This window comes from Pelodiscus sinensis, chromosome 32, assembly GCF_052426305.1.
Source record: "Pelodiscus sinensis isolate ZL-2025 chromosome 32, ASM5242630v1, whole genome shotgun sequence".
Taxonomy (NCBI): domain Eukaryota; kingdom Metazoa; phylum Chordata; order Testudines; family Trionychidae; genus Pelodiscus; species Pelodiscus sinensis.
Genome location: NC_143083.1, coordinates 5461248 through 5487020, shown reverse-complemented (window position 1 = coordinate 5487020; position 25773 = coordinate 5461248). Strand labels below are relative to the sequence as shown.

The window sequence follows — 25773 nt, the reverse complement described above, 5'->3', positions numbered from 1 at the left end:
AAAACAAACAAAAAGAAGTTTATCTTCATGCAGCGCACAGTCAACCTGTGGAACTCCTTGCCAGAGGATGTTGTGAAGACCAGGTCTTTAACAGGGTTCAAACAAGAACTAGATAAATTCATGGAGGTTCGGTCCATCAATACTTATTAGCCAGAATGGATAGGAATGGTGTCCCTAGCCTGTTTGTCAATGGCTAGAAATGGATGACAGGAGAGGGATTACTTGATGATTACCTGCTCTGCTTACTCCCTCTGGGGCATCTGGCATTGGCCCTGTTGGAGGACAGGATTCTGGGCTAAATGGACCTTTGGTCTGACCGAGTATGGCCGTTCTTATGCAAGTGCTTTGGAGGATAATGTTATAATTCTAGCCGAAATGATCTGAAATAAAGAGGATGAAGTTCAATAAGGACAAATGCAAAGTGCTCCACTTAGGGAGGAACAATCCATTTCACACATAGAGAATGGGAAGCGACTGTCTAGGAAGGATCTAGTGGACCACAAGCTAAATATGAGTCAACAATGTGACACTGTGGCAAAAAAAAAAAAGCAAACATGATTCAGGGCTTCATCAACAGGAGTGTTGTGAGCAAGACACGAGGAGTCATTCTTCCATTCTACTGTGTGCTGATTAGGCCTTAGCTGGAGTCTTTTGTCCAGTTCTGTGCACCACGTTTCAGAAAAGATGTGGAGGAATTGGAGGGGGTCCAGCGAAGAGTAACAAAAGCGATTAAGTCTAGAAAACATGAGCTATGAGGGAAGACTGAAAGAATTGGGCTTGTTTAGCCTGGAGAAAAGAAGATTGAGAGGGGACATGATAGCAGCTTTCAAGTACCTAAATGAGTGTTACAAGGAGGAGGGAGAAAAATTGTCCTCCTTGGCCTCTGAGGATAGGACAAGAAGCAATAGGCTGCAGCAAGGGCGGGTTAGGTTGGACATTAGGAAAAACTTCCTAACCATCAGGATGATTAAACGCTGGAATAAATTGCCTAGGGAGGTTGTGAAATCTCCATCATTGGAGATAATTAAGTGCAGGTTAGACAGGTTTCTTCTGTCCACTCACTGAAGAAATCAATAATATGAATTACATGTTAGAACCCCCAGCATCTTTTGGCCATGAGCGAGTCTTGTACTGAAACAGGCCTGTTTTCAAATACAAATCCAGTCCTCTCAGTTTCACCGTGTCTGCGATGTTGTTGTCCTATTGGAAGTAAGTTAACGTCAGTTAATATTAGTAGCCGACATGGTCACTGTATCCGGACCAGCCTCTGAACCTTATTTTCTTGCATCTGAATACACCAAGACAGAACTAATGGCTCTGAGACGCAATGGAGGCGAGAGCTCATTCGCATGCATCTAGGTCACAGGTGCCACTGGGAAAAGACGTTTCTTACCTGTCTCCTCTTTGCAGCATCTGAAGTGTCAAATCAAGAAATTGTTAACAAACACACTCACATCAGACAAAACACGGAGGCCCAAAGCGCCGGTATCTGCCCTATCTCAGCAGCGGCTCTTTTACAGTTGAGGGGAAAAAAATCCTGAACTCCATTTAAAAAAAAAAAGCAGTTTGGACGGATGATTTCTCCCTCCCCCACCCCGTTCCCCTTTCTCTCTGTCTCTCTCCTCACAAAGAAGTGACCTTTTCCAGTCTCTTATCAGGAAGCTTCACTTAAAAGGGCCGCTGACGCCTCCTGAAAAGCGGTGAAAAGCCCTTCTCTTCAGAGACGATTCTGCTGCTCTTTTTTCTGGGCTTCTTTCTTCCCTTTTCCACTTTGAAAGCTCCACTTCTTTGGCTGACAAAAGGCTCTGTGTTCCTTATCCGGCCCTGCCACTGCCATCCGCTCTCCCTCTCCCTCCACAATCAGTGTTGTCTGTAGCGTCACGGCCGCCTGCACAGCAGTGAGTGAATGTTTCAGGCACGGGGAGATGCAGACGAGGGTTCAGGGAGATGTCTTCTGAGGTAGCCTGGAATTTGGAGTCCGCAAACCACCGCTGCTGAGGAAATGCCTGGGTGGAGTGAGATGGCCTCCGTGTTCTTGAAGCCACTGCCACGTGGGCTGTGTCTGCAGTCGGTCTGCTACGCCAGCTGATTGTCTGAGCCTGCCTGCTGGCCCAGAGCTCTGGCTACCTGTTAAGGGGTATGTGTCATTCTCCCCCCCCCCCCCCCAAGGTCACACAGAAGCAGAGCAGCTTTGCCCTCATGAGGAAGATGTGTGGCGTTGCGGGACCACCCCTTACCCGCTCCGTCTGTGCTCTGTGCATGTGAAGCATTTGCATGACTTGTACTGCAGCAGTACCACGGAGCCCGAGTCATGGCCTAGGAGCCTATCATGCCCAAAGAACAACATGACCCTGCCCCTCACCCTCTCTGTAGAAACAACCAGGAGTCCTGTGGCACCTTGGGATATGTCTACACTACAGCGCTAATTCGAACTAACTTAGTTCGAATTAGTTAATTCGAACTAAGCTAATTCGAATTAGCGCAGCTACACTTAAAAGCTAGTTCGAATTAGCGTTTTGCTAATTCGAACTAGCATGTCCACACAGAGTGGACCCTGAACAGAGGTTAAGGATGGCCGGAAGCAGTGCTGGCAGGGCATCAGATGAGGACTTAGAGCGTGGAGCTGCTGTCTCAGGCTAGCCGAGGGCTGTGCTTAAAGGGACCCGACCCCCACCCCGGACAGACAGTTCTCAGGGTTCCCCGCTTGCAAAGCAGTCCTGGCTTGGAGTGCCCTGAGTGCCCACACTCGGCACATCACAGCACTCGGCCATCAGCCCGGCTGCACTTGCCACAGGCTGCCATCCAGGGGGAGGGGGTAATTGGGGGGCTGCAGGAGAGCTTCCACCCCAAGAAGCCCGCAGAGCCAGCCCAGTCCTCCCCATCGGGGGCGCATACCCCATTCCTCCCTCACCTCCTTCCACTTACCATTCCCTAGCCCCCCTTCCTGATGTACAAAATAAAGAAAATGTGTGTTCAAAAATAGAATCTTTCTTTATTGAACAAAACTGGGGGAGACTGGGAAAAAGAGGTGGGAGAGGGGAAGAGAGAGGCTGGGAGAGGGGAGGGCAACTAAAATGATCAGGGGTTGGGAACAGGTCCCATATGAAGAGAGGCTTAGAGAAGAGGAGACGGAGGGAGGATGTGATAGAGGTCTATAAAAGCAAGAGTGGTGTGGAGAGGGTGCATAAAGAAAAGTTCTCCATTAGTTCCCATAATAGAAGGACTAGAGGACACCAAAGGAAAGGAATGGGTAACAGGCTTCAAACTAGTAACAGAAAGTTGTTCTTCACAAAGCAAAGAGTCAACCTTTGGAACTCCTTGCTGCAGGAGGCTGTGAAGGCTAGAACTAGAACAGAGTTTAAAGAGAAGTGAGATAAAGTCATGGAGGTTGGGTCCATGGAGTGTTATTAGCCAGGGGGTAGGAGTGGTGTCCCTGCCCAAAGTTTGTGGAAGGCTGGAGAGGGATGGCACGAGACAAATGGCTTGGTCACTGTCTTCGGTCCATCCCCTCCAGGGTGCCTAGCGTTGGCCGCTGTCAGCAGACAGGCTACTGGGCTAGATGGACCTTTGGTCTGACCCAATACGGCCATTCTAAGCTCAGGGTTCTGGGTCGGGGGTCTCAGTGGACCACCTTGATTTTCATGCACACCTGCTCCTGGGTGGCCAGGCTGGCAGCTCTCCTGCCCTAGCCGGCCACTTTCCTGTGCCTAGTGCAGAGATCGTGGACGAGGTCCACGATATCCGCACTAGACCAGGCGGGTACCCGCTTCTTGCGGTCCCGGGCAAGCTCCCGGGAGCCGCCAGCCTGGTCCCGGGAAGAGGGGGAGGGATGGGGGCATCGGGTGGCTGGCTCGAGCCGTGCCAGGTGCAGGGTCTGCTGGCTGGGTGCTGGCAGGCTTGCACCTGGCACGGGCACCGTAGCCAGCCCGTGCCCCTTTAAGAGGTCCGGGGCCGGGAGGGGGGCATACGAGTTTCCCTTGTGTTGGCCAGAGTGGCCACCAGGGAAAGCTGGGGAGGGCTAGCCTCCCACTAGTTCGAATTAAGGGGCTACACACCCCTTAATTCGAACTAGTAAGTTCGAACTAGGCTTAGTCCTCGTAGAATGAGGTTTACTTAGTTAGAACTAAGCGCTCCGCTAGTTCAAACTTAATTCAAACTAGCGGAGCGCTAGTATAGTGCCTATCAAAGTTAATTCGAACTAACGTCCGTTAGTTCGAATTAACTTTGTAGTGTAGACATACCCTTGGAGACTAACAGATTAATTAGGGCATCAGCTTTTGTGAGTAAAACCCACTTTGTCAAGCGCATTAGTGTGGAAGTTACACAAGCAGGAGTGTATATCAGGAAGAAGTTGTTTATGTTAATCAAACTAATCAGGTCAGGATGGAAGTGAGTCAGTCACAGCATTTGGGGTGGAGATGTGAATATCCAGAGAGGGGAAATTGCCTTTGTACTGAGTTAGCCAGTTGACTTCCTTATTCGACCCTAACTGTATAGTGTTGAATATGCAAATGAACTCCAGTTCAGTCCTCTCCCTTTGTAACTGGTTTTTTAAATTCTACTGTAGAAGAATGGCTGCTTTCAAATCCATGAGTGAGTGTCCAGGGAGGTTCAAATGTTCCCCTGCAGGTTTATGTGTGTTTCCATTCCCGATGTCTGACTTGTGTCGATTTATCATTTGGTTCAGAGACAGTCCAGTTTGGCCAGTGTACATGGCAGAGGGGCATTGCTGGCACTTGATGGTGTAGATCACATTAGTGGATGAGCCCCTGATGCTGTGGTTGGGTGCTTTGATAGTGTCGCTTGTATAGATATGCCTTGTTAACACCGATCCTACCCTTCTTCTGATATACTAGTATGCGCACGTGCGTGTGTATAAGTGTGTGCGTGTGTATCCCTGCCTCTCTAATTTCCACTCCAATGCATCTGATAAAGTGGGTTTTGCCCACAAAAGCTTAAGCCCTAATAAATCTGTTAGGCTCCAAGATGCCAGAAGATTCGCTGTTGTTTTTGCAGATACAGACTAATCCGGCGACCCCTCTGAGACCTCTCCATAGATGAGCTAAGTGGACCCAGATGGGGCGTGCAAGGGAATGGCGAGACCGTTTAATTACGGAGATTTTTGGTCCTTTAAGTAGTGACTTGAGAGCTGAGGTGACTCTCCCATTCTCCTGTGAAGCCACCAGCGCCCAGGCTGGCTGAGGAGCGGTGCCTTGGCAGGCTCACAGGCCATCGGGGGCCAATCAAGTGGCCACCAGGGGGTCTGCAGCATGGCACCCTGCTTGCCAGGGACCTACGCCCATCACTCACTATTGCATCCCGTATCGTTCCAGGGGGCAGTGACCAGGCAAGGCAGGGTGCAGCTCCAGACACCCCACCCTGGAGCAAGTACTGCCACAGGGCCACCGTCACCATAGCAACAAGAGAGGGCCACAACTGGCCACCCAAGCTGGAGTGAGGCCTGGGCAGGCCCGGCTCATCCTCTTTGCCTGGGAGTTTGTGCAGGGCCCTGTACAGGGGTCCCGCCGGGCTGAGGCTGAGGGAGCCCCCTGCTCTGTGCATGTTACTGCTGCCCACCACACAGGCCCGGCGGGCGCTGTGTACTCGGCCGTAGCAGGTTGAGAGCTGCTGGACTGACTGCGGGGGGTGGGGGGATTAATGAAGTTAAAACAAAAACCCAACGAGCCCTTGTTTCTTTTTAATCATGCACCCCGAAGAGCATTTCTTTCCCTCCCTAAGAACAGCCCCCCGTTCCCCCCGGTTTGCAGCTAGCTCGGCACGAGCACAAGTGGCCTTTTAAAGGGGAGCATAAAGGAGTGAGTGTTTCCTCTCTCCGGCGGCGAACCGCCCCTGGGGGCTTATCCTTTCGCTGCCGCCTCGCCTTCCCGTGCCAGAGCCGCTTTGCTGCTCCGTGCCTGCGCAGCCCAGGGAACGGCTGGCGGGACAGAGCCGGCTGGCCGGGCTCCACGGCCGATTCGGTGCTGTCATCGCCCGCTCTGCCTGGACGGGCACCAAGCGTCGCCGCTCGAGGGCCGGTGCTAAGGGAGCCGCTGCCATTGTGGGGCGGGGCCGTGGACACTGGCAGGGATGGCCGGGCTTTAGCTCCGGGCCGTCTTTCCAAGGGAAGTAAGGTGGAAGCGTCGTCCCTTCCCGGAGCTCCGCTCAGACGTGTGGGGCCAGCAGCAAAGCCCTGAACGATGGGGGCAGGGGAGCAGCTTGAGCCGTTCGGCACCACCACGTGGCTGGAGGGTGCACGCCAGGCTGAGGCAGCAGGCCCCTTCGGCCCGTTTCTTACCTAGCTTCAAGCTCACCAGACAGGCCCTGCCTGGTCTGACCTTGCAAGACTCGAACCCCGACGGCCTCTTCTCCTGACCAGGGCCTCAGTGCTCCAGGAACTGATGCCCCCTCCTTGCCCCATTGCCTGCCCCACGGCATCAGACTTCCTTTCATGCACCTTCCCATGCACCTGGAAGGGCCCTACATACAGAACCAGCCCTCACACCCCAGCCCTATGGGCCGGGCCTCTTGACAGGAGGAACGTATCTGAGACCATATGGAAAAGTTATTTACTTGTTCCCATAACACAAGAACTAGGGGTCACCAAATGAAATTAATAGGTAGCAGGTTTAAAACAAACCAAGGGCAGTATTTCTTCCCACAACACAACCTGTGGAACTCCTTGCCAGATGATCTTGTGAAGGCCAGGAATTTAACAGGGTTCAAAAAAGAACTAGATAAATTCATGGAGGATTGGTCTATCAATACTTATGAACCAGAATGGATAAGAATGGTGGCTCTAGCCTCTGTTTGTCAGGATCTGGAAACGGACGACAGGAGAGGGATCACGTGATGATTACTTGCTCTGTTCGCTTTCTCTGGGGCATCTGGCATTGGCCCTGTTGGAGGACAGGATTCTGGGCTAGATGGACCTTTGGTCTGACCCAGTCTGGCCGTTCTTATGTACCCCAGCATGCCCACTCTGTCTTTTCAACCCCCCAGGTCCCCTGTCGAGTTGCTCTGAAAGCATGGAACAAAGGGACCCAGCTCTAAAGCCAGTGCCGGACAGAGAGAGGGTGAGGCTGGCAGCTCGCAGTACCTGCTGTAAGGTAACCATCGCAGCTGTACTCGTGGGTGGCTTTGCTCTTCTTTCCCTGGGCATTCTAATGGGTAAGTTGGCAGCTGGATCCTCTCTTACTGTCTATACGCTACTAGCAGGCTAGGCAGCTGGTGCCCCTGTTCCAGGCCTGTCCCCCTCTGGCCAGTGAACCTCCAAAGACAGGACATTTGGATACTCAGCCGGGAGTTAGATGCTTCCCTGGAGATCTGGATGGGAGACAGCGCCGTGTTTCTCCACAGCAACGCCCCGCCCCACTGAGCACCCAGCCAGCCCTCTCTGGCCGGGGATGGCTGTCATCACAGGGGAGCAGGGAGACAGGGGGAGTCTTCTGGTGAGGACACAAAACAGCGCGGCCCCCTCCCGCCCCACTAGGAGTTGGGGTGCCCTCCTCTCAATCCGTGTCCTTTCCGTGTCTCCGCTCTACCGCCAAGGTCCTGCACAGCCTCTGCCCCTCTCTCCTTCCCTCCTCTTCCTTCTCCCCTGGGGGCCTTTCCCAAGATGGGCTCTTGGCTCTCCTTTCCATCTGCCCTGGACACACCGTCTTCTAGATGCAGCCCCTTCCTCCCGGGGCCCCCTCCCTTTGCCGGCTGCCCCCTCCCAGCCCACCTCTGCATCCCAAAGCTGCCACAAAACCACAGCCACTGCACGGCCTCCCATGCGAATTCCCTGGCTGGGAGGGGTGGGAGGCTGTCACACGCAGGAGGGCAGCTGGTCCCTGCAGGATGGCTTGCTGTACTGGGAGCAGCTGGGAGGTCACTGCCTATTTCCTGCCTCTGTGGGAAACGAAAAGCCGCTGTAGAGCAATGAGACCGGCCCCCTCGGGACCACTTCTTGGCCTCTCCTTCTACTCCCTGATTGTCCCAGTGGCAATTCCAGAGGCTAAGCACAGTCCGGTTGGCTGAGAGCCCGTCGTGCGACTATGGCTGGGATTACTAAGAGTATCCTTGAGGCTGCATTGTGGCTGGGCCCTGCGCTGCCCTGAACCAAACACCGCCCTTGTGACAGCTCCGTCAGCTAACGAGCCAGGGCGACGTTCCACCTGACTCCCAGGGGACTCCCAGGGCTGGCATTTTGCGCCTCCTGTCTGCACGAGCTTCCGAGAGGCTCCTGGAAGACCAGGGGAGGTGGGTGCTGCAGGGAGAGCCCCAAAGCCCTGGAGGCACCAGGAAGAACAGAGACAGAGAATCCTGGGATTAAGCAGGTGGTTTCCAAAGCCAAGACGCTGGCCCAGCCTGAGCCATTGTCAGCTTCCCAGTGCCCCTTGTCTGCTTGTGGAACACTCGCCCTCTGCCCGCAGCGCGCGGCTCCGCACAGGGGCTCAGCTTCGAGCACACGGCGGAGCTGCGAGGGATCGCGTATGACCGCAGCTTGCAACGGAGGAACTCGGATTACTCCCAGACGCTGACCCCCGCTCTGGAAAGGCTGGTAAGTTGGATTCTTCACCTGTGGGCTAAGCCCTCTGCTTGCAGCGACCATATGAGCTGCCTGTGCCTTGCACAGCCGGGGCCCCAGCTCAGCAAGAAGCGCCCCTTGGATCTACATCACCCTGCACTAGCTCCTGTGCTGGCTTAGAGACACCTGCAGCCCCACCCTGATTTCCTCTGCCCAGAGGATGCAATGGCCATGGCATAGAGTCATGGAATCTTAGAGGTAAAAATGGTGCCAGCAGTGGGATGTTCTGAAATTGGCCAGGGGGCCCAGAGAGCCCCGCTCCTAGATCTGTCTGAGGTGAGCCAGTGAGTGACAGAGACAGAGGAATTCATACAGCAGAGATGCTTGTGAAAACCACATGCTCTGGGAAATGCCCTAGGGCTGCAGAAGTGAAACTGCTACAGCCTCAGGCGAGCAGGCAACCTCCTGGGCCACATCGGCAACACGCCTAGCAAGTGGGAAAGGGCTGGTGGGGCGGACCCTACAGACCTCCTGATATTGGGGCATGGGGTGTCCTGACCCAGCTGGAACATTTCTGGGCTCCTGCCCTGCAGCGCAGACCTCGGGGAGGCGGGTGAGCCTGCCGGAGGAATGGGGAAAGCCGAATTGCACAGCTCGGCGGGAAATGGCCCAGAAAAAAGCAGTGGGAGGAGGATGGGAGCGGAACTCACCACTCAAAGCCAAGGACACATGGCTAGAAGCCCACTAAGGCCAGGCCAGCTTTGGGGGACGGGAGGTGGTGGGCCAGGGCACACACCCATTACCCATGCTGCATGCCATGGGCAGAGGCCACCCCACAGTGGGGGGGCAGTGAGGCCAACATTGAGGGAATGGCACTGCAAGCCCCACGCACCAGGGGTCACAGCGCTGCTGGTGGCGGGAGGGACGCTGCCCAGTAATGGGCCAGGCTAGGAGGCAGGAGACGCAGGGGCTGTGGGGATCTCTACAGGGGCTGACAGTGGGACCCAGAGCAAATGTCTGGGGCAGCACCCAGCTGGCTGTGCTTCAGGACTCAGGCGCTGGCTGGAGGGGGGCTCGAACTTAGACCCTGCTCCAGCATAGCTCCCCGAAGGGCTCCCCGGGACGTTCTGAAACCTGAGCCAGCCGGTCACTCGTCTTCCCCTTGCAGTTTCTTACCAGCTTCCGAGGCTCGCCGCTGGAAGGGAGCTGCCTCGGCTGTGCCATCCTGGAGTACAGGTGAGAGCCTGCTGCTCTCTTGCCTCCTGCACCCAGCTCCGGAGTGCTGTGGCTCCGGCCGTCGCTATCCTGCCGTGCGGGGCGTGGGGGAGGGAAATGGCTGGGGGGTTTTGGTCCGAAAGTGGCCTTTTGCCCAGGCTGCAAATTCCTTTCCCTTTCTCTCTTGCTCAGAAACTGTTGGTGTTTTTAAGCCTTATGAAAAGGTCACTAAATGGTGATTTATTTATTTTTTTTTTGTTGGACAAAATCATCCTTGGTTTTGACAAAATAAATCAGTGTCTTTTTTTGTCGGGGGGCGAGGTCACTCAGAGGTTTGAGCACTGGCCGGCAAAGCCCCCAGGCTTGTGAGTTCAGTCCTTGCGGGGCCATTTAGGGATCCGGGGCAGATCTGTCAGGGTGGTGCCTGGTCCTGCCGTGAGGGCCGGGGCCTGGACTTGATGACTGCGTGAGGCCCCTCCCAGCTCTAGGAGATGGTCTGTCTCCATAGTTTAGTTAATCACCTGGGTCCAACTTTCACATTTCTGAGAAACATTTTAATGAACCTTTCTACAGCCAAACACAGACCCACTTTGCACCCTCTGGCCGGAACTGGCATGGCAGCCCGACGTGTCCTCACTGAGCAATGGGTCGGCACCTCCCCCAGGCCCCGCCAGGAGCGCTGCGCTGGGGGCCGGGGCTGGCTGGAGGGAGGGCAGGCCCGTGAACACAGCCCATCCTGGCCCTGTCCTGAGGAAAGGTTCTTCCCTCCAGCAGGAATGGGAACTCCAGTGTGCTCGTCCGTTTCCGCCTGCGCTTCAGCCCCCCGGCTGCCTGGTCTCTGAGCCCCAGTGTGGAGGAAGAGGCCCTCAGACACGGGCTGGCTGCAGCACTGAGGGAGCAGGGCATCCCCCTGGCCAGCTATGGGACCATCGCCTCGGCCTCTCTCACAGGTGAACATCTCCTGTCCCGGCCAAAAAGCACGGCAGGCCCTCCCCGGCAGGGGCCTGGCGCCAGAGAGAAGTAACCGGAGCAAGGGCTGCACTTAGCAAAGCCACGGACCTTTTCCTGGATTAGACCAATCCCCTTCGGGCTTTCGCTCGCTCTCAGGTTGGCATTTAAAGCCCCGTTGGGTCGCCCTGTAGAAACGCCCCAGACGCAGCACAAGGAGAGGCTGGCGCTGGCTTGACGAGCCAGGGGCCATGTCCCTTGTGCACTGTAGGCACCGAGTTTGGTGTTGCCCATAGGACCACCTAGTGGCCAAGCGTAATACGCCCAATGTAAACCAGCGAGTCGTCCTCCAGCGCTTAGACTGACAAAAGTACAGATGGTACCAGGAGCTTTCCGGGGGCGCCATGTCCCCCAGCTGCAGCTGCCCTCCAGCCTCCTGGGAGATACTTAGCGGATATTTCACTGCTCGCCTGCTGCTGCCCACGCAGGCCTGGGGGTGCTGGAGGAGGAAAGCACGGGGCATGCTGAAGCACACGTGGCTTTGCTCAGCGGCCATCAGTGCTGGATCCCCCCCCCCCACACACACACACAAAGCTTGGGGCTGAGAAGCGTTAGCCCTGGACTGTTACTCACCAGTGAATAGCCCAGGGGAGTCACTGGACTCCTCCGAGTCCCTCAGCGCTGCTCTGGAGAGTTGGTGGCTCAATGTGTGTTCATGGAACCCCAGGGCTGGAAGAGACCTCAGGAACCATCGAGTCCAACCCCTGCCCAAAGCAGGGCCAACCCCAACCCAACCCAACCATCCCAGCCAGGGCTGGGTCAAGCTGGGACTTAAAACCCTCTAGGGATGGAGATCCCCCCCCCCCCCGGGAACCCAGCCCAGCGCTTCCGCACCCGCCTAGGGAAATAGCTTTTCCTAATATCCAACCTAGCCCCCCCCCACTGCAACTGGAGCCCATTGCTCCTTGTTCTGCCACCTGCCCCCACTGAGAACAGCCTCTCTCCAGCCTCTTTGGAACCCCCCTGCAGGGAGTTGCAGGCTGCTCCCAAATCCCCCCTCCCTCTGCTCTTCTGCAGACTGAACAGACCCAAATCCCTCAGCCTCTCCTCGTAGGCCATGTGCTCCAGCCCCCTCATCATTTTGGTTCCCTTCGCTGGACCCTCTCCAATGCGCCCACGTCCCTTCTATAGTGGGGGCCCAGAACTGGACACGATACTCCAGATGTGGCCTCACCAGCGCCGAATAAAGGGGAATAATCACTTCTCTGGATCTGCTGGCAATGCTCCTCCTAACGCAGCCCAATATTCCATTTGCCTTCTTGGCTACAAGCGCCCTGTTGACTCCTATCCAGCTTCTCACCCACTGTAACCCCCAGGTCCTTTTCTGCCTAATTGCTACCCAGCCAGTCGGTCCCCAGCCTGTAACAGTGTTTGGGATTCTTCCGTCCCAAGGGCAGGACTCTGCACTCGTCCTTGTTGAACCTCATCAGATTTCTTTTGGCCCAATCCTCTAATCTGTCCAGGTCACTCTGGACCCTCCCTGCCCTCCAGCGTATCTACCTCTCCCCCTAGCTCAATGTTGAGTCCCCCTTGTCTGATCCACTGGGACGGGGTCTGTTACAGCTGCCAGTGGCCGCACCTGCTTCTTTAGCTGCAGCTGGGGAGGCTCAGACAGTCACAGGGCTGGAGGTCCCCGGCTACATGTGAGAGCTGAAAGGACGAGCCCCTCAACCCTGCCTGCTGTGTCTGGCCCAGCGGCCCTAGAACTACCGATCCTCTCACACTGCCCATCTCCCTTATGTTACAGGGCCCAGCAAGCCAGCTCCCTACGGACTCGAATTGAAATCAGGTACGAGCTCTCCCTGCCTCGGTGCCAGGCCAGCCCCCTCCCCAGCAGACCCCCGTGGCTAGCCCTGGCAGATCCAGCCCCGCACACAGGCAGGACTTTCTTCTGCATTGGCAGTGGGGGGACGCAGGGCTGGGAAAGCTCTGCCCCACCCCCACACGGGAGCCAAGCCCCTCGCCCAGCACCGGGGGAGGGCTGGGAGCACGGGGAGAGCAGACGCTCGGGGACTCCACCCCCAATACTCCTACAGCAGGTGCTCCGGGGGCGGAGTCTGGGCGGGGCGAGGCTGGCAATTTGGGAAGGCAATGCCTCCCCCTCTCGCGTACCAGCCGCCCTGCAGGGTGCCTCTCCTCCCCTCGCTCTGCGCCAAGAGAGCCCGGCCCCAGCTCCTGTTCCATGCCAATGTGCCCGTCCTGCTCCGGGTCTGGAGCTGAACTTTCCCGGAGGATGAGGTGGCTCTGGGGGGCTGGGCACAGACTGGGGCCTGGTTCAGTTATGGAAAGGCACCTGGAGGCACAGCCGGCGCTCAGCCTCGGACAGCCCCGCTGGAGCAGCGGCTCCCTGTCTCCTGTGGCGCTCGGGACGAGCTGGGGACGGGCATCTATACAGCTGCCATTATCAATGGGGACGGGCTGCCATTTTGCCCAGAGATGCGTCCTCTCCATTCTCCACAAGGCGCCAGCCCTGGCGTTTCTCACCCGCCATCCGGGGATGCTGCAGGGTTCGCTCTGTCGTACCCGAGAGACAGGCCCTGCAGGGGAGGCCCCAGGCTGGCGGGGGGCTCTGGACGGCTGGTCCGTGTGGAGGAGCCCTGTTAACTCCCCCCCTTTCTCCTCAGGCAGGTGCCCAGGGAACGTGTTTGTCTGTCACAACAGCCAGTGTGTGTGGAAAGAGAATCCGGAGTGCGATGGCCAAGCTGACTGCGCCGATGGCTCCGACGAGGCAGACTGCGGTAGGTCTCCTGCACCGGGGGGCCTGGGCTGGGGTCGTCGGGCCAGCTGCAGGTGTATTTGGGAGGCTGATGGTGGAAGGAAGCAAGTCCAGGAAGGGCTTAAAATCTGCGGCATTTGAGGCAGGGCCCTTGCTCTCTGGGGCGCTCGAGGCAGGGCCCTTGCTCTCTGGGGCGCTCGAGGCAGGGCCCTTCCTCTCTGGGGCGCTCGAGGCAGGGCCCTTGCTCTCTGGGGCGCTCGAGGCAGGGCCCTTGCTCTCTGGGGCGCTCGAGGCAGGGCCCTTGCTCTCTGGGGCGCTCGAGGCAGGGCCCTTGCTCTCTGGGGCGCTCGAGGCAGGGCCCTGGTTGTGCGCGCGGCTGGAATGAATCCATCCCCACCTGCCACGGCAGCACTCACGCAAGGTCTCTTCTGCCCTTCCAGCCTGCGGGAGCCGCCCCGCCATGCAGGTGGCCCACCGAATCGTGGGCGGCACCGAGGCCTCCAGAGGGGAGTTCCCGTGGCAAGTCAGCCTGCGGGAGAACAACGAGCACTTCTGCGGCGCCACCATCCTCACCGAGAAGTGGCTGGTGTCGGCGGCTCACTGCTTCAATGAGTACGGGCCAGGGCGGTGCTGTGCTGCTCGGCCACACAACACCCGCGCCGTCTGTATGGCCACGGGGCAGCCGGGGGCCGCAGCTGTGTGCCGCTTGGGCCCCGCGCAGCCTGCGAACCGCTGCTCTAGCCCTGCATGCAGCCACGTCTCCAGCCACGGCAGGGCCGGGCTCCCATTCGGCACGTACCCCAGGGCGCGGGCGCCTTCCCACTCTGCAGCTGCGGAAGGTGTAAATCTGGCCAGCTCCCGCCGCTCTGAGCCCACCGCCTGGCTCGTCTGCACCCTGGGCTGCTGTGCCCCGCGGCAGGGCCCGGGGACGGGGTGGGGCCTGCCACAACGGCCGTGGCTCCGCCGCTGCTCCTGCCAGGCCCCGCCTCTCACACGTGCAGCGGCCGGGCAGGGGCGGCTGGGAAGGGGTCACGCATGGCCCCGCCTCTGTGCCTTTCAGGTTTCAGGACCCAGCGGTCTGGGCCGCCTACATGGGAACCGTCTCCCTCAGCGGGGCAGACAGCAGCACGGTGAAAGCGGGCGTGGGCCGCATCATCCCCCACCCCTCCTACAACACTGACACCGCCGACTTCGACGTGGCCGTGCTGGAGCTCGACCGCCCCGTGCCCTTTAACAAGTACATCCAGCCGGCCTGCCTGCCCGGCCCTGGGCACCGCTTCCCGGCCGGCAGGAAGTGCCTCATCTCTGGCTGGGGCTACCTCAGGGAAGACTTCTGTAAGCAGGGCCTCCTTGGGGCGGGGCACAGGGCTAGGGCCCCCCTTGAGTGGCAGGGAAAGGAGACGGGGGGGGACCTCAAGAAAAACAGGGAGGACACCTGAGCAGGGCCAGCTGCGGGAAGGGCTGTGTGTGGGGGGGCATCCCGAGGGAGGAGGTGGTACACCCTGTGAAGGGTCAGGGCTGGGGGGCCAGGGGCGAGACATGAACCCCAGGAAGGGTTGGGGGACACCCTGAGAGTGGCTGTAGGTGGGTGGGAACCCTAAGGAGGAAGGGAGGATGGCAGGGAGGGAGGAGGCACAGCCTCAGAGTGGAGGGGCCAGGAGAGCGGGTGCATACCCTGGGAGGGGGGGTGTTTCATTGTGCAGAAGCCCCGCCTGGGTCTGCCCTTGGCCCGCCTGCGGGGCTGTGGTGCCTGGCTGCGCAGGGCAGGTTCTGCAGAGGGGGGGGCCGGGGGGCCCAGGGGCAAACCGCGTTAGTTGCCTTGTCTCTGTCCGCGAGTGGTGAAGCCAGAGACCTTGCAGAAGGCCCCTGTGGAGCTGCTGGAGCAGGGCCTGTGCGCCAGCCTGTACAGCCACACCCTGACCGACAGGATGCTGTGCGCCGGCTACCTGGAGGGGAAGATTGACTCCTGCCAGGTGAGGACGGGCTCCCAGCGCCGCTCCCAGGGTGCTCCCGCCGTCACTGCCCTCACCAGCCCTGCAAGCCGGCCGAGGCCCCCGGAAAGGCCATTCCCCGGGGCGGGCAGCCAGGACGCGGATTTGAGGCCACCCCAGGCAGGCCCCCAAAAGCGCCTCACTTTTGGGCTCCTTGGTCCACCCCACCACGCAGCCAGCTCTGGGGCTCGGTGCAGCATCCCTGCAGGGCCGCGCAGAGCGGGGAGGCGCAGAGCCTGGGGCCCCGTCTGGCGTTGGCCCCGGACTGCCCTGACGCAGGCTCTTGGGCCGGCTTGTCTCTGGCAGGGTGACTCCGGCGGCCCCTTGGTTTGTGAAGAGCCATCGGGCAAGTTCTTCCTGGCCGGCATCGTGAGCTGGGGCATTGGCTGTGCCGAAGCCAAGCGGCCGGGGGTCTACGCCCGAGTCACCCAGCTCCGAGACTGGATCCTGGCGGCGATCTCCACCTTCCCCACGCCCGCAGCCCTCACCCTCCCGACGACGCTCCCCCGCCCAAGCAGCGGCGCTGCCCCCGTGGAGGGGACCAGCAGCAGGACGACGGGCAGACTCAGTGTGGGGTCCACCACCCGCCCGGCACCCGCCACCAGCACGCTGGCTGCTGCTTCCCGGCCGCAAGGTCTCCCTCCCCTGCCCTTCCTCTGCATTGGGACAGCCTTGTCTGGGGGGCCCACCCCAGCCCCAAACACACAGAGACCTGCTGGGCAGGCCCGAGCGCCGGAGCCCGTCGTGGCCTTTCCGGCTGCTGGGCAGGGGCGTGTCCCTGCCAGCCCATCCCCCGGGGACACCAGCATTCCTGCCATGCCCCGGGAAGGGGCTGAGACCTGCCCGTGGGCACTAAGCGCTCCTGGCAGCAGCCCCACAAGCGCCCTGCAGCCCCCACCGCCAGGGAGCCGGCAAGTGCCCCCCCCCTCGGCCGAGCGCTGGTGCAGGAGGCAGCTTCTGGGCACCTCTCCGGCTCCAGGCCCGCGGGGTGAAGGGGGCACCAGCGGGCAGGCCCAGGAGGGCTGGAGGGACCTGGGCCCAGCGGGCGGGCGGCCTGGAGACGACCATGCACGAGGCAGCGTCCCCCTGGGCGAACGGGCCCCTGTTGGCGGGATCAGACTGAGCGTTGGCCCCAAGCCGGTCCCAGCCCGCGGGGCTCAGGGCTCCCTCCCGGCCGGGCCCAAGGCGGCGCGCGCTGACGGGCTGTGCTCTGGCTTTCGCTCAGGGTGCGGCGGGCGCCCCGGGCTCTCCAAACCCAGCAAGATCGTGGGCGGCGCGGAGGCGTCCAGAGGCGAGGTCCCCTGGCAGGCCAGCCTGAAGGAGGGCGCGAGGCACTTCTGCGGGGCCACGGTCGTCGGGGAGCGCTGGCTGCTGTCCGCCGCCCACTGCTTCAATCAGTAAGAGCCCGACTCGGCGGGACCGCCCGGGCCGCGGAGCCTTGTTCCCAGTGCCCGGGGGCGAGCGGCAAGGGGCGCAGGCGGGTCTGCAAAGGTACCGCACCGGGCCCCGGCGTTGATGCTTCCTGATGCGACAGGACGGGGGCTACGGTGCAGGCTGCCGAGTGCGTCAGGACAAGCGGGGCGGGGAGGCGCGTCCGTGCGCCCTGAGCCGGCGGGTGGAAGGGCCGCCGCAGAGCAGGGCTGGCACATTAAAGAGACGGGGTGAAGGGCAATTGCAGACGCTGCTAGCGCAGGGCTCTAGGGTGACTGCATCAGCGCAGGGCTGGGGCCAGAGCGTCCCTCTCACCAGCTGGGCGGAGCGGGGCTGCCCCATGCGCTAGGGCCGCCTGCGCCCGGGGGGCAGGGAAGCCGACACGCTGTGGGGCCCTAAGGAACGGGGCAGAGATCACGACTCGGAAGCCAGGCTAGAACTGAGCGAGAGCGGCAGCTGGATCCTGCGAGGCAGCCAGGGCACCAGGCCCGCCGGAGGCTCCGGTAACCCTCTCCGAGGACAGAGGTTGAAGAGCCTGAATCAGCCTGAGGAGGTGATAAGGGGCACGGGATGAACCTATAAAATAAGGACGGGGTAGAGCTCGGTTGGGGCCTCACAGCCCAAGGCCGAGCGCTGCCAAGTACAAATTAAACCCCCAAGAAGGGAAATGCTTTTACTCCACAGACACAATTAGACTGTGGAACTCCGCGCCACTGGACATTCCCGAGGCCTAGATTTAAAGAGGGTTTACGGCCTGGCTAACAAGCCCAGGCAGCGCGACAGTAATGCAGATGACAGGCACACTGGAGGGAAACGACGCCTGACAGGGTTTGCACCGGGGGGAGGCAGGCTGTACTGGAGACCTGCCACTGCGCGTTTCTCGCTGCTTTCTCGGCAGCACCTGGCGCTGGCCACGGTCAGACGCAGGGTGGGGACTGACAGCCCTCGGGGCTGACCGGGACGGCCCCGCCTCTTTGCCCGTGTCTCAAGACGTGGTGCGAGCGCCCCTCCCACTGCTTTGGAAAAGGATTTCTTGTTTGCGCCGGGTTCCTCCTCCACGGGAGAGCGCAGGTGCTGAGAGGTGGTGCTGAGGCATGGGCGGTGGGCGCAGGTAGGGCTGGGGGCAGAAAGCCCCACGCCCCACCCCACAGGAGCCAATCTGTCCCCTAACACCACAGGGAGCGGGGTGCTGAGTGGTCCCAGCCTCCCCCCGCACAGCACCATGAGGAGGGTGGGCGGCTCGCAGCCCAGCCTCACCAGCCCCAAAGCACAGCGCAGGCGGGCGCTGGAGCAACACGCTGCCCCCCGTGTGCCTACAGCAGGCGTCCTGGGGGCGGACTCTGGGCGGGGCCCATGGCACAGGCCACCCTGGCGGAGCGGCCCCAGGGGAGCCAAGCCGGCCTAGTAAAGGGCGGCTGCTGTGGAGCGCGACGGTTCTGCTGCTCGCTACCCAGAGCAGGTCCCGTAAAAGCCCAAGCCCCCTGCACAAGAGCCCCTGGACCAGCCCCACTGACGCTGCGGCCCTGGGGGGGGGGCAGCTGGTCAGAGCTCACGGGGGGGCGGGCGCTTGCAGGACCAGGCTGGACTATCTGAGAGCCGACCTGGGCACCACGTCCCTGAGCGGCGCCGACGGCAGCGCGCTGAGCGTCAGCATCAAGCAGGTGGTGCAGCACCCCTCCTACAACCCGCTGCTGCTGGACTTCGACGTGGCCGTGCTGGAGCTGGCCAGCCCCCTGCGCTTCAGCAAGTACATCCAGCCCGTGTGCCTGCCCCTGGCCGTGCAGAAGTTCCCCGTGGGCAAGAAGTGCATGATTTCCGGCTGGGGGAGCGTCCGGGAAGGCAACAGTGAGTCACACGCGGGGTCCACCGGCCTCCCGGGAGCCCCGCCGCGAGAGCCAGGCACCAGCAAGGGCCAGGGAGCCTGGGCTGAGACTCGGGGCCCTGTGACGAGGGAGCTGGCTGAGCCCTGGGCAGGCTCCTGGGGCCTTGGCCCTGCCCCCAGAGAAGGCCGGGGCCTCCCCAGTCACATTGACTTGGTCCCTGCCCCCCAAGAGCTGCAGCTCCCAGCTAGCGCTGGCCCTCGAGGCAGTGGATGGGGGCAGACAGGCGGGAGGGGCCCTGGCAGGCCCATGCCCCGTCAAAGGGAGCCTGTGGCCCTGCCACCCCGGGCCACGAAGACGCCCAGGAGGTCCTGGGTGCTAAGAAGAGTTAAGGTTCTCTATCCCGGGCCCCTCCGAACCAGAGAGCTACGGCCCGGCGCCGACCCTCACCCAGGGACCTGGGACACCAACCCCCCTGGTGCTGGAGGGGGCAAGAGTTCCCTGCTCCCCAGCCCTGCGTGTGGGCACAAAGCTCACCCTACGGGAAACGGGGCAAAGGACCTGGCCCAGCCGCCCGCCCTCTGCCCCAGCCTGAGCGAGGTCTGGGTGAGATTGTGCAGGCAGCTGTGGGGGGCTGCAGACCCTCTACCTGCCCTGCTCCCCCCCCCGGGGCAGATGGAAGAACCCGACCCCCTGGCCTGACGCCGGCATCTGGCTTGGCTGCTGTTGGCCAGTGAAGACCCGGAGCTCGGAGCTGCCTCCCCAGGGCCCATCCCTGCCCCTGGACGGGTGGGAGTCCAGCAACACTCCGCTGCTGCTCTGCCCCCCCCCCCCCGCTGCGCCCCAGAGTTCAGCCCCAGGAATCCCTGGCCAGAAACACGGACCCGCCCTGGAGTCCCGCCTGCTCCAGCCTCACGCCCAGAGAAGAGGGGCCCCCGCCCCTCAGGGCTCTTTAGGCCAGAACACCTGCCCTCCCCCCCCCCCCCCCGCTGAGTCCCTGGCTCCTGGGCCCCGCCATGGGCCTGAGATCAGGGCGGCTGGCGGCTCCCTGGGGCCGAGTGGGCTCAGCCCTGCGGCCCTTGCGCGTCCCCCAGGAGAACACAGAGGGGACCCCCAGCCAGCCTCCTGCTGCACCCCCAGGGCAGCCCTCAGCCCCCGCATACACAGCCACCGAGCTCGGGCAGCCGCCTGCCCCTCCTCTGCCCCCGTGGCCGGTCCCCTGGGGCACCTGCCCGCCAGCCTACGCGAGGCACGTCCCTCCCCGTGTCTCGCAGTCAGCAAGCCCGCGAGCCTGCAGAAAGCCTCCGTCGGCATCATCGACCAGAAGACCTGCAACGTTCTCTACAACTTCTCCCTCACCGAGCGGATGATCTGCGCTGGCTTCCTGGAGGGCAGGGTTGACTCGTGCCAGGTAAGAACCTGGGTTCTGGGCCCGCTTCACCCTGAAAGGCCCCCAGGCAGCTGCCAGGAGCTCAAGGGGCTTGGGGCCTGCCCTGGCGGGAACTGGGCCAGAGACTGGGTCTGCCAGAGGCGGCGCCATGGAGGCGAATGAAGCCCTGTGCAGTGGAGCGAGTGACCTTCTAGACCAGGATTTGGCGACTCGGCTGGAGTAGTCGCTACCCCAGGGACAAACTGGCCGAGGCAGGCGTGTCCAGCAAGACAGACCTGTAGAACTGCTGCGTGGCATAAGGCACCAGGGCTGCTCCCCTTGACCCACCGCGCTCCTGACAGGCGGCCCATGGGCTGTGCAGTACATGGGAAGAGCAGCGCACTGAAAACTCAGAACAGGAAATAGTGTGTTACTGTTCCCCTGTGGAACTCCCTGCTGCAGGGGGCAGTGAGGCCCAGGGGTTCTCTAACCACAGCTGGCCACTGAATTAGCTAGGACAGTGGGTGTCTGTCAAATCTTTTTTTCTGGTAACCCAGTTGAAGAAAATAGTTGCTGCTCATGACCCAACGGTGCTGGGGATGTGGGAGCTGGGAGGGGGCGTCAGGGGTGAGGGCTGCAGGGCGGGGCTGGGAATGAGGGGCTTAGTGTGGAAAGGGGCTCTGGGCTAGGGCATGGGGGTCAGGCTCTGGGGTTTGGGGTGCAGACATCCCTAGCGGCTCCGGGTCAGGGGCACAGCCAAGGGACTAAGGCAGCTTCCTGCCCCTCCCCCCCGGCATGGTAGCCCACGCGGCTCCCAGAAGTGACCAGCAGCAGGTCTGTGGGAGCCGCCCCCAGGCACCGTCGCCCCAGCTCCCCCTGGCCAGCACCTGCCCGGTGGAAGTGTGGAGCCGGGGGGGGGGGGGGCAGCGCAGGAGCCGAGCTTACCGGGCCAGCCCAGTGGGTTCCGCAGAGCGGGTCTCGGCCCGGCAGCCCCGCCGATGGGCGTCTCTTGGCCTGGCCGGCCGTGCAGCCCCTCGGCTCCCTGGCAGGCAGCGAGGTGACCCGGCGCCTGCCCTGCCGTGGCGCACGACTGGGTCACTTGGAGCATCGCCGCGCTAAGGCGACGGGGGGCCGGTGGCCTGGCGCGGCCGCGGGACCTGACAGCCCTGATGCAAGGCACCGGGTCTCGTCCGTCTGCGGCGCCTGGCCCTGGCCGTGCAGAGCGTGCGCCTGCCTGGGGCCAGCCCTGCGCTGCGGAGCGCTGAGCCGGCCCTGCCTGGCTCTTCCCCAGGGGGACTCGGGCGGCCCGCTGGCCTGCGAGGAGAGCCCGGGCCTGTTCTACCTGGCCGGCGTCGTGAGCTGGGGCATCGGCTGCGCCCAGGCCAAGCGGCCGGGGGTCTACGCCAGGGTGACCCAGCTCCAGGACTGGATCCTGGCCACCATCTCCCCCAAGTCCCAGCTCAGCTCGGGTGCGGGCACCTCGCCCAGCCTGGCCACCGCCAGGCCCCCCACCGCGAGCAGCGCCCCAGCACCGCCCTCCCCCAGCCGCCAGCCAGGCACCAGCCCGGCCCGCCAGACGACCCCGCTGCCTCCCACCACCGCCCGGAAAACGTCTGCTGCGCCCCGGCCCAGCCAGCTCCCAGGTAACGGGGGGGGGGCTCAGACTGCGCGGCAGGCACCAGTGGGGGGCACCAGCGGAGTGGGGGGCGCCCCTCCCTTGCAGGGACAGCCCCGTGGCGGCGGCCGGGGGGGTGCAGGCCCCGTGCTCAGGGGCGGACTTGTCGCCTTCCAGCCGTGCCCTGCACCAGCTTCACCTTCAAGTGCTCCAGCAAGATCTGCATCGGGAAAGCGAACCCCGAGTGCGACGGAGTCGCCGACTGCGGCAACGGCTCCGACGAGCGCAACTGCAGTGAGCGCCCCCCCACACCTGGCCCCCCCCGCCCCCCCGCCTGCCCCCCCCCCCCCAGCCCGGCCCCTCCCGCTGCAGGGAGCCGCCCGGCCCGACCCGACCCCTCTGGGACAGCGCTTTCGCCCTTTGCCCCGGGGGCCCCGCTTCTTCCTGCCCCACTGCCCCGTCCCCATCCCTCGGCCTCCCCCAGCACCGCGCTCTGCCAGGGGCCGAGCCTGGGGTGCGTAACCCGCCCCTGCCTTCTTCCCCTCAGACTGCGGCCTGACTCCCGCCGTGGCCTTCAGCAAGATCGTGGGCGGCAGCGGCGCGGCCCGGGGCGAGTGGCCCTGGCAGGTCAGCCTCCGACTGCGGCGGAAGGAGCACAAGTGCGGGGCCGTGCTCATTGCCGAGAAGTGGCTGCTCTCCGCCGCGCACTGCTTCGACGTGTGAGTGAGACGGGCCCAAGGCCCCCGCCTCCCCCGCCTGCTTCCCTTGGAGGCTGCTACGTCAGCAGACTGCCCCGGGTCAGAGCCCCCAGCCCCGTCGGGTCCTGGGCAGAGAACCTGGAGAGCCAGTCACAGGGCACCATCACGGAAACCAGGGCACAGGGCAGGGGCTGGGCCCGGCCCGAGCACCTGCAGGCCTCCCCCCCAAGGGCCCTCCTGCTCTCTCCCATCCCACAGCTACAGCGACCCCAAGATGTGGGTGGCGGTTCTGGGGACGCCCTTCCTGAGCGGCATGGACGGGAGGGCCGAGAAAATCTTCCACATCCACAAGCACCCGTTCTACAACGTCTACACGCTGGACTACGACGTGGCGCTGCTGGAGCTGGCCACGGCCGTGCGGCTCACCAGCACCATCCGGCCCATCTGCCTCCCAGACAACTCCCACGTCTTCAGGGAAGGGGCCCGGTGCGTCATCACCGGCTGGGGGGCCACCAAGGAAGGAGGTGAGGCCCGGGTGGTACCGCACGGTAGGCAGCAGTGACATGTCCCGCCAGGGGTGGGCCACGCTGCTCCAGCAAACAGCGTTTGTGCCACACCCGCCAGCCAACAGCCGCACTGCACCACACCCGGCAGCCCACAGCCCCACTGCACCACACCCGCCAGCCCACAGCCGCACTGCACCACACCCGCCAGCCCACAGCCGCACTGCACCACACCCGCCAGCCCACAGCCGCACTGCACCACACCCGCCAGCCAACAGCCGCACTGCACCACACCCGCCCGCCAACACTCATGCCAAGCTGTATCTGTCCAGCCAACACCCCAGCACTCCACACCCCCTCTAGCTTCTTCCTCCCGCCCAGGCCAACCCATCACGGAGTCACTGCAAGGCCATACCAGGACATGAGGAATGAGCTGACCCGTGAGTTCCATCCATTGAACATACTTATGAGCAGGGCTCGCCAAACTGTGGCAAGCTCCGCTCACCAGCCACGCTGGCCGGTGATCTGCGCATGCATAGATCATTCTGCACAGGCACAGCTTGCCCAAACCTGGCTCTTCTGGGTTGCAATCTACTCGCCACGGGCGAGCAGATTGCATTATTTGTCGAGCCCTGCTTACGAGTATCAGGCAAGAACAATATCCCAGGAGCTGGTTGGTTTTGTTCAATTGGACTAGTCATTACAATTAGTAGATTGGTTGGTAGTGTGCGTAGGGTGAGCCCTTAAGGAGCAGGAAGCCAAAAAAGCAGGTAGCTTTGTGTTCTTTGGAAAAAGAATGAAGTAGTTAGCCAGTAATTGCTTTCTGTTCTAATCACAGAGAAGCCGCCTTTTCTCTGATATTTCCAGAGCATTTCTATTTCAATTATAATCAGTGGTATGTTGGGACACAAGATTGGGGCATAAAGAAAAATGATGATTATACTTCCCCCCATGCTCAGAGCTGTGCTATAGCCTATGTGAGCATGACAAATTACACAGTTCTTTGTTCTTCCCCAATCACCTCTTCAGCAATCCAGCCTATCCTGAAGGAAAGCGCTTGCTAGTTCAAAGGTGGGAGTAAAATAGTAGCATTAGAATCTGTGGTTAGTGCTGTTGAGCAGTAAAGAACGAATCAGCCCTAGGAACAGGCTCTGTCTACACTGGCATCTTCTTGCCCAAGAACACGTCCACACTGCCATGTGCGAGCTGTGCTTTTGTGCAAGAAAAGCACAAGAAAGCTCCGACGGCCATTTTAGCCATAGGGCTTTCTTGCACAAGAAATCCCTGCTGAGCGTCCACACTGCCCGCTTGCGCAAGAGCTTACACCTGTTAAAGAGCGTAGCTCTTGCGCAAGAAGCCCTCTTACCACTCCGTCCTGTAAATTTCCTTGCGCAAAAGCAGGAGGGTGGTGTGGACGCTCTGCGGATTCTTGCGCAAGAAGCCATGCATGTAGACGTAGACTTAGGGCTCATCTAGACTAGGCCGAAGTTTCGAAAGAAGATATGCAAATTCTGTGGGCATTTGCATATCTTAGTGTGATCTCGCTTTCGAAAGCAGAGCTTCTTCCTCCTGCCCAGGCCAGCCCATGGCCCTTACATCTGTGCTGTCATCCCCTACCCCACGCCCATCTAGCTGGCGTCAATGCCATCCCTGACACACACCCCGCCACTCCAGCTAAATCAGCTGGCCATGACCGACGCACCTGCCTGGCACAGGCTTGCTCTGACAGGCAGGGAGCTGGGCTCATTCCGAAACGGGCCTCACCCACATGCCACCAGCGCCAGCCAATAGCCTGGTACTGCCAGAGACGCTGCTCCCTAGAGCCATGGGCCTTCCACCCCAAGTTCCAGGCTCGGGGGCCCATGCTGACTGTGACCTTTGCAGGCCTCATGTCCAAGCACCTGCAAAAGGCAGCCGTGAGCGTCATGGGCGAGCAGGCCTGCAGGAAGTTCTACCCCATCCAGATCAGCAGCCGGATGGTGTGCGCCGGCTTCCCGCAGGGCACCATCGACAGCTGCTCGGTGAGCATGGGCAGGAACCTCCCTCCGCCCCGCCTCTCCCTTTCCACTGCCTGCCTGGGGCCTCCGCTGGGCGCCTGGCTGGCCCTACGCAGGGAGAGGCAGGGACACACCAGGCTGCCGGGGGCCCCATGTTGCCACCATAGGGCTGCTTGCCCTGACCGGCCGGTCTCCCTCTTCCCGCAGGGCGATGCAGGGGGCCCCTTGGCCTGCAGGGAAGCCTCAGGACGATGGTTTCTGGCTGGAATCACAAGCTGGGGCTATGGCTGCGCAAGGCCTTTCTTCCCCGGCGTCTACACCAAGGTCACGGCCGTGCGGGGCTGGATCGGGCAGAGCCTCAAGCTGTGACGCTGCCTTTTGCACTCAGGGAAGGGGAGAGGAGCGGGCAGCCGGAGCGCTCCTTCCTCAGCCCCAAACGCGCGGGGCAGCTGACGGCCCTGCGCTCGCTCCGGCCCTGCCCGCAGTCTGCACGGCTCCGAGTTCGCCTGCCTGGAACGGTGCGACCCTGTAAATAAACGTGGCCTGTTTTACAGTGTGAGGGCCGGGCTGGCCTTGGTCTGCTGGAAGCACAGGCTGCACCGAGTGAAAACCTGCCCACGGCCCTGCGGCGGCTTGGGAATCCCTCCCCCCAGCACGTACTTACACCCGGGGCTATTGCCGCCAGCCCCTGCCGGCTCTGCCCAGCCGTGTCCCTTACCCACACGGTGGCTCTGCAGCCCCTCGGCCCCAGGGGTAAGAGCAAGGCTGCCAGCAGCAAGAAACCAACCCCCAGCTTGGCCACCCAAACCCTGCTCCTCGAGCCCCTTGCCAGCTGCAGCCCCCACCCCAGATCCATGTCCTGGCCCCAGGCAGCTCCCCGCCCCCCCCCCCAGATCTGTGC

At 61.6% G+C, this 25773-nt stretch overlaps 1 protein-coding gene across 3 annotated transcripts in view; it reads left to right on the top strand.

The window, feature by feature from the left end:
• TMPRSS9 (transmembrane serine protease 9) overlaps positions 1-25428 on the top strand; it is a 30526-nt gene extending 5098 nt beyond the window's left edge. The window contains exons 2-20 of one of the 3 annotated variants that reach the window (XM_075903157.2): positions 7000-7167; positions 8415-8542; positions 9678-9745; positions 10499-10674; positions 12480-12521; positions 13357-13470; positions 13889-14060; positions 14509-14783; positions 15285-15421; positions 15746-16073; positions 16665-16836; positions 18444-18715; positions 19965-20101; positions 21351-21702; positions 21852-21968; positions 22222-22393; positions 22631-22896; positions 24760-24896; positions 25080-25428. In XM_075903157.2, the coding sequence (XP_075759272.2) occupies positions 7026-7167; positions 8415-8542; positions 9678-9745; positions 10499-10674; positions 12480-12521; positions 13357-13470; positions 13889-14060; positions 14509-14783; positions 15285-15421; positions 15746-16073; positions 16665-16836; positions 18444-18715; positions 19965-20101; positions 21351-21702; positions 21852-21968; positions 22222-22393; positions 22631-22896; positions 24760-24896; positions 25080-25241 (3369 nt within the window). In that variant the 5' untranslated portion in view covers positions 7000-7025 and the 3' untranslated portion in view covers positions 25242-25428. Of the gene's footprint in view, positions 1-6999; positions 7168-8414; positions 8543-9677; positions 9746-10498; positions 10675-12479; positions 12522-13356; positions 13471-13888; positions 14061-14508; positions 14784-15284; positions 15422-15745; positions 16074-16664; positions 16837-18443; positions 18716-19964; positions 20102-21350; positions 21703-21851; positions 21969-22221; positions 22394-22630; positions 22897-24759; positions 24897-25079 lie in introns of those variants that run through there. The other 2 variants (XM_075903158.2, XM_075903159.2) reach the window with 2 other exon arrangements.
• The last annotated feature ends 345 nt before the right edge of the window (positions 25429-25773 follow it).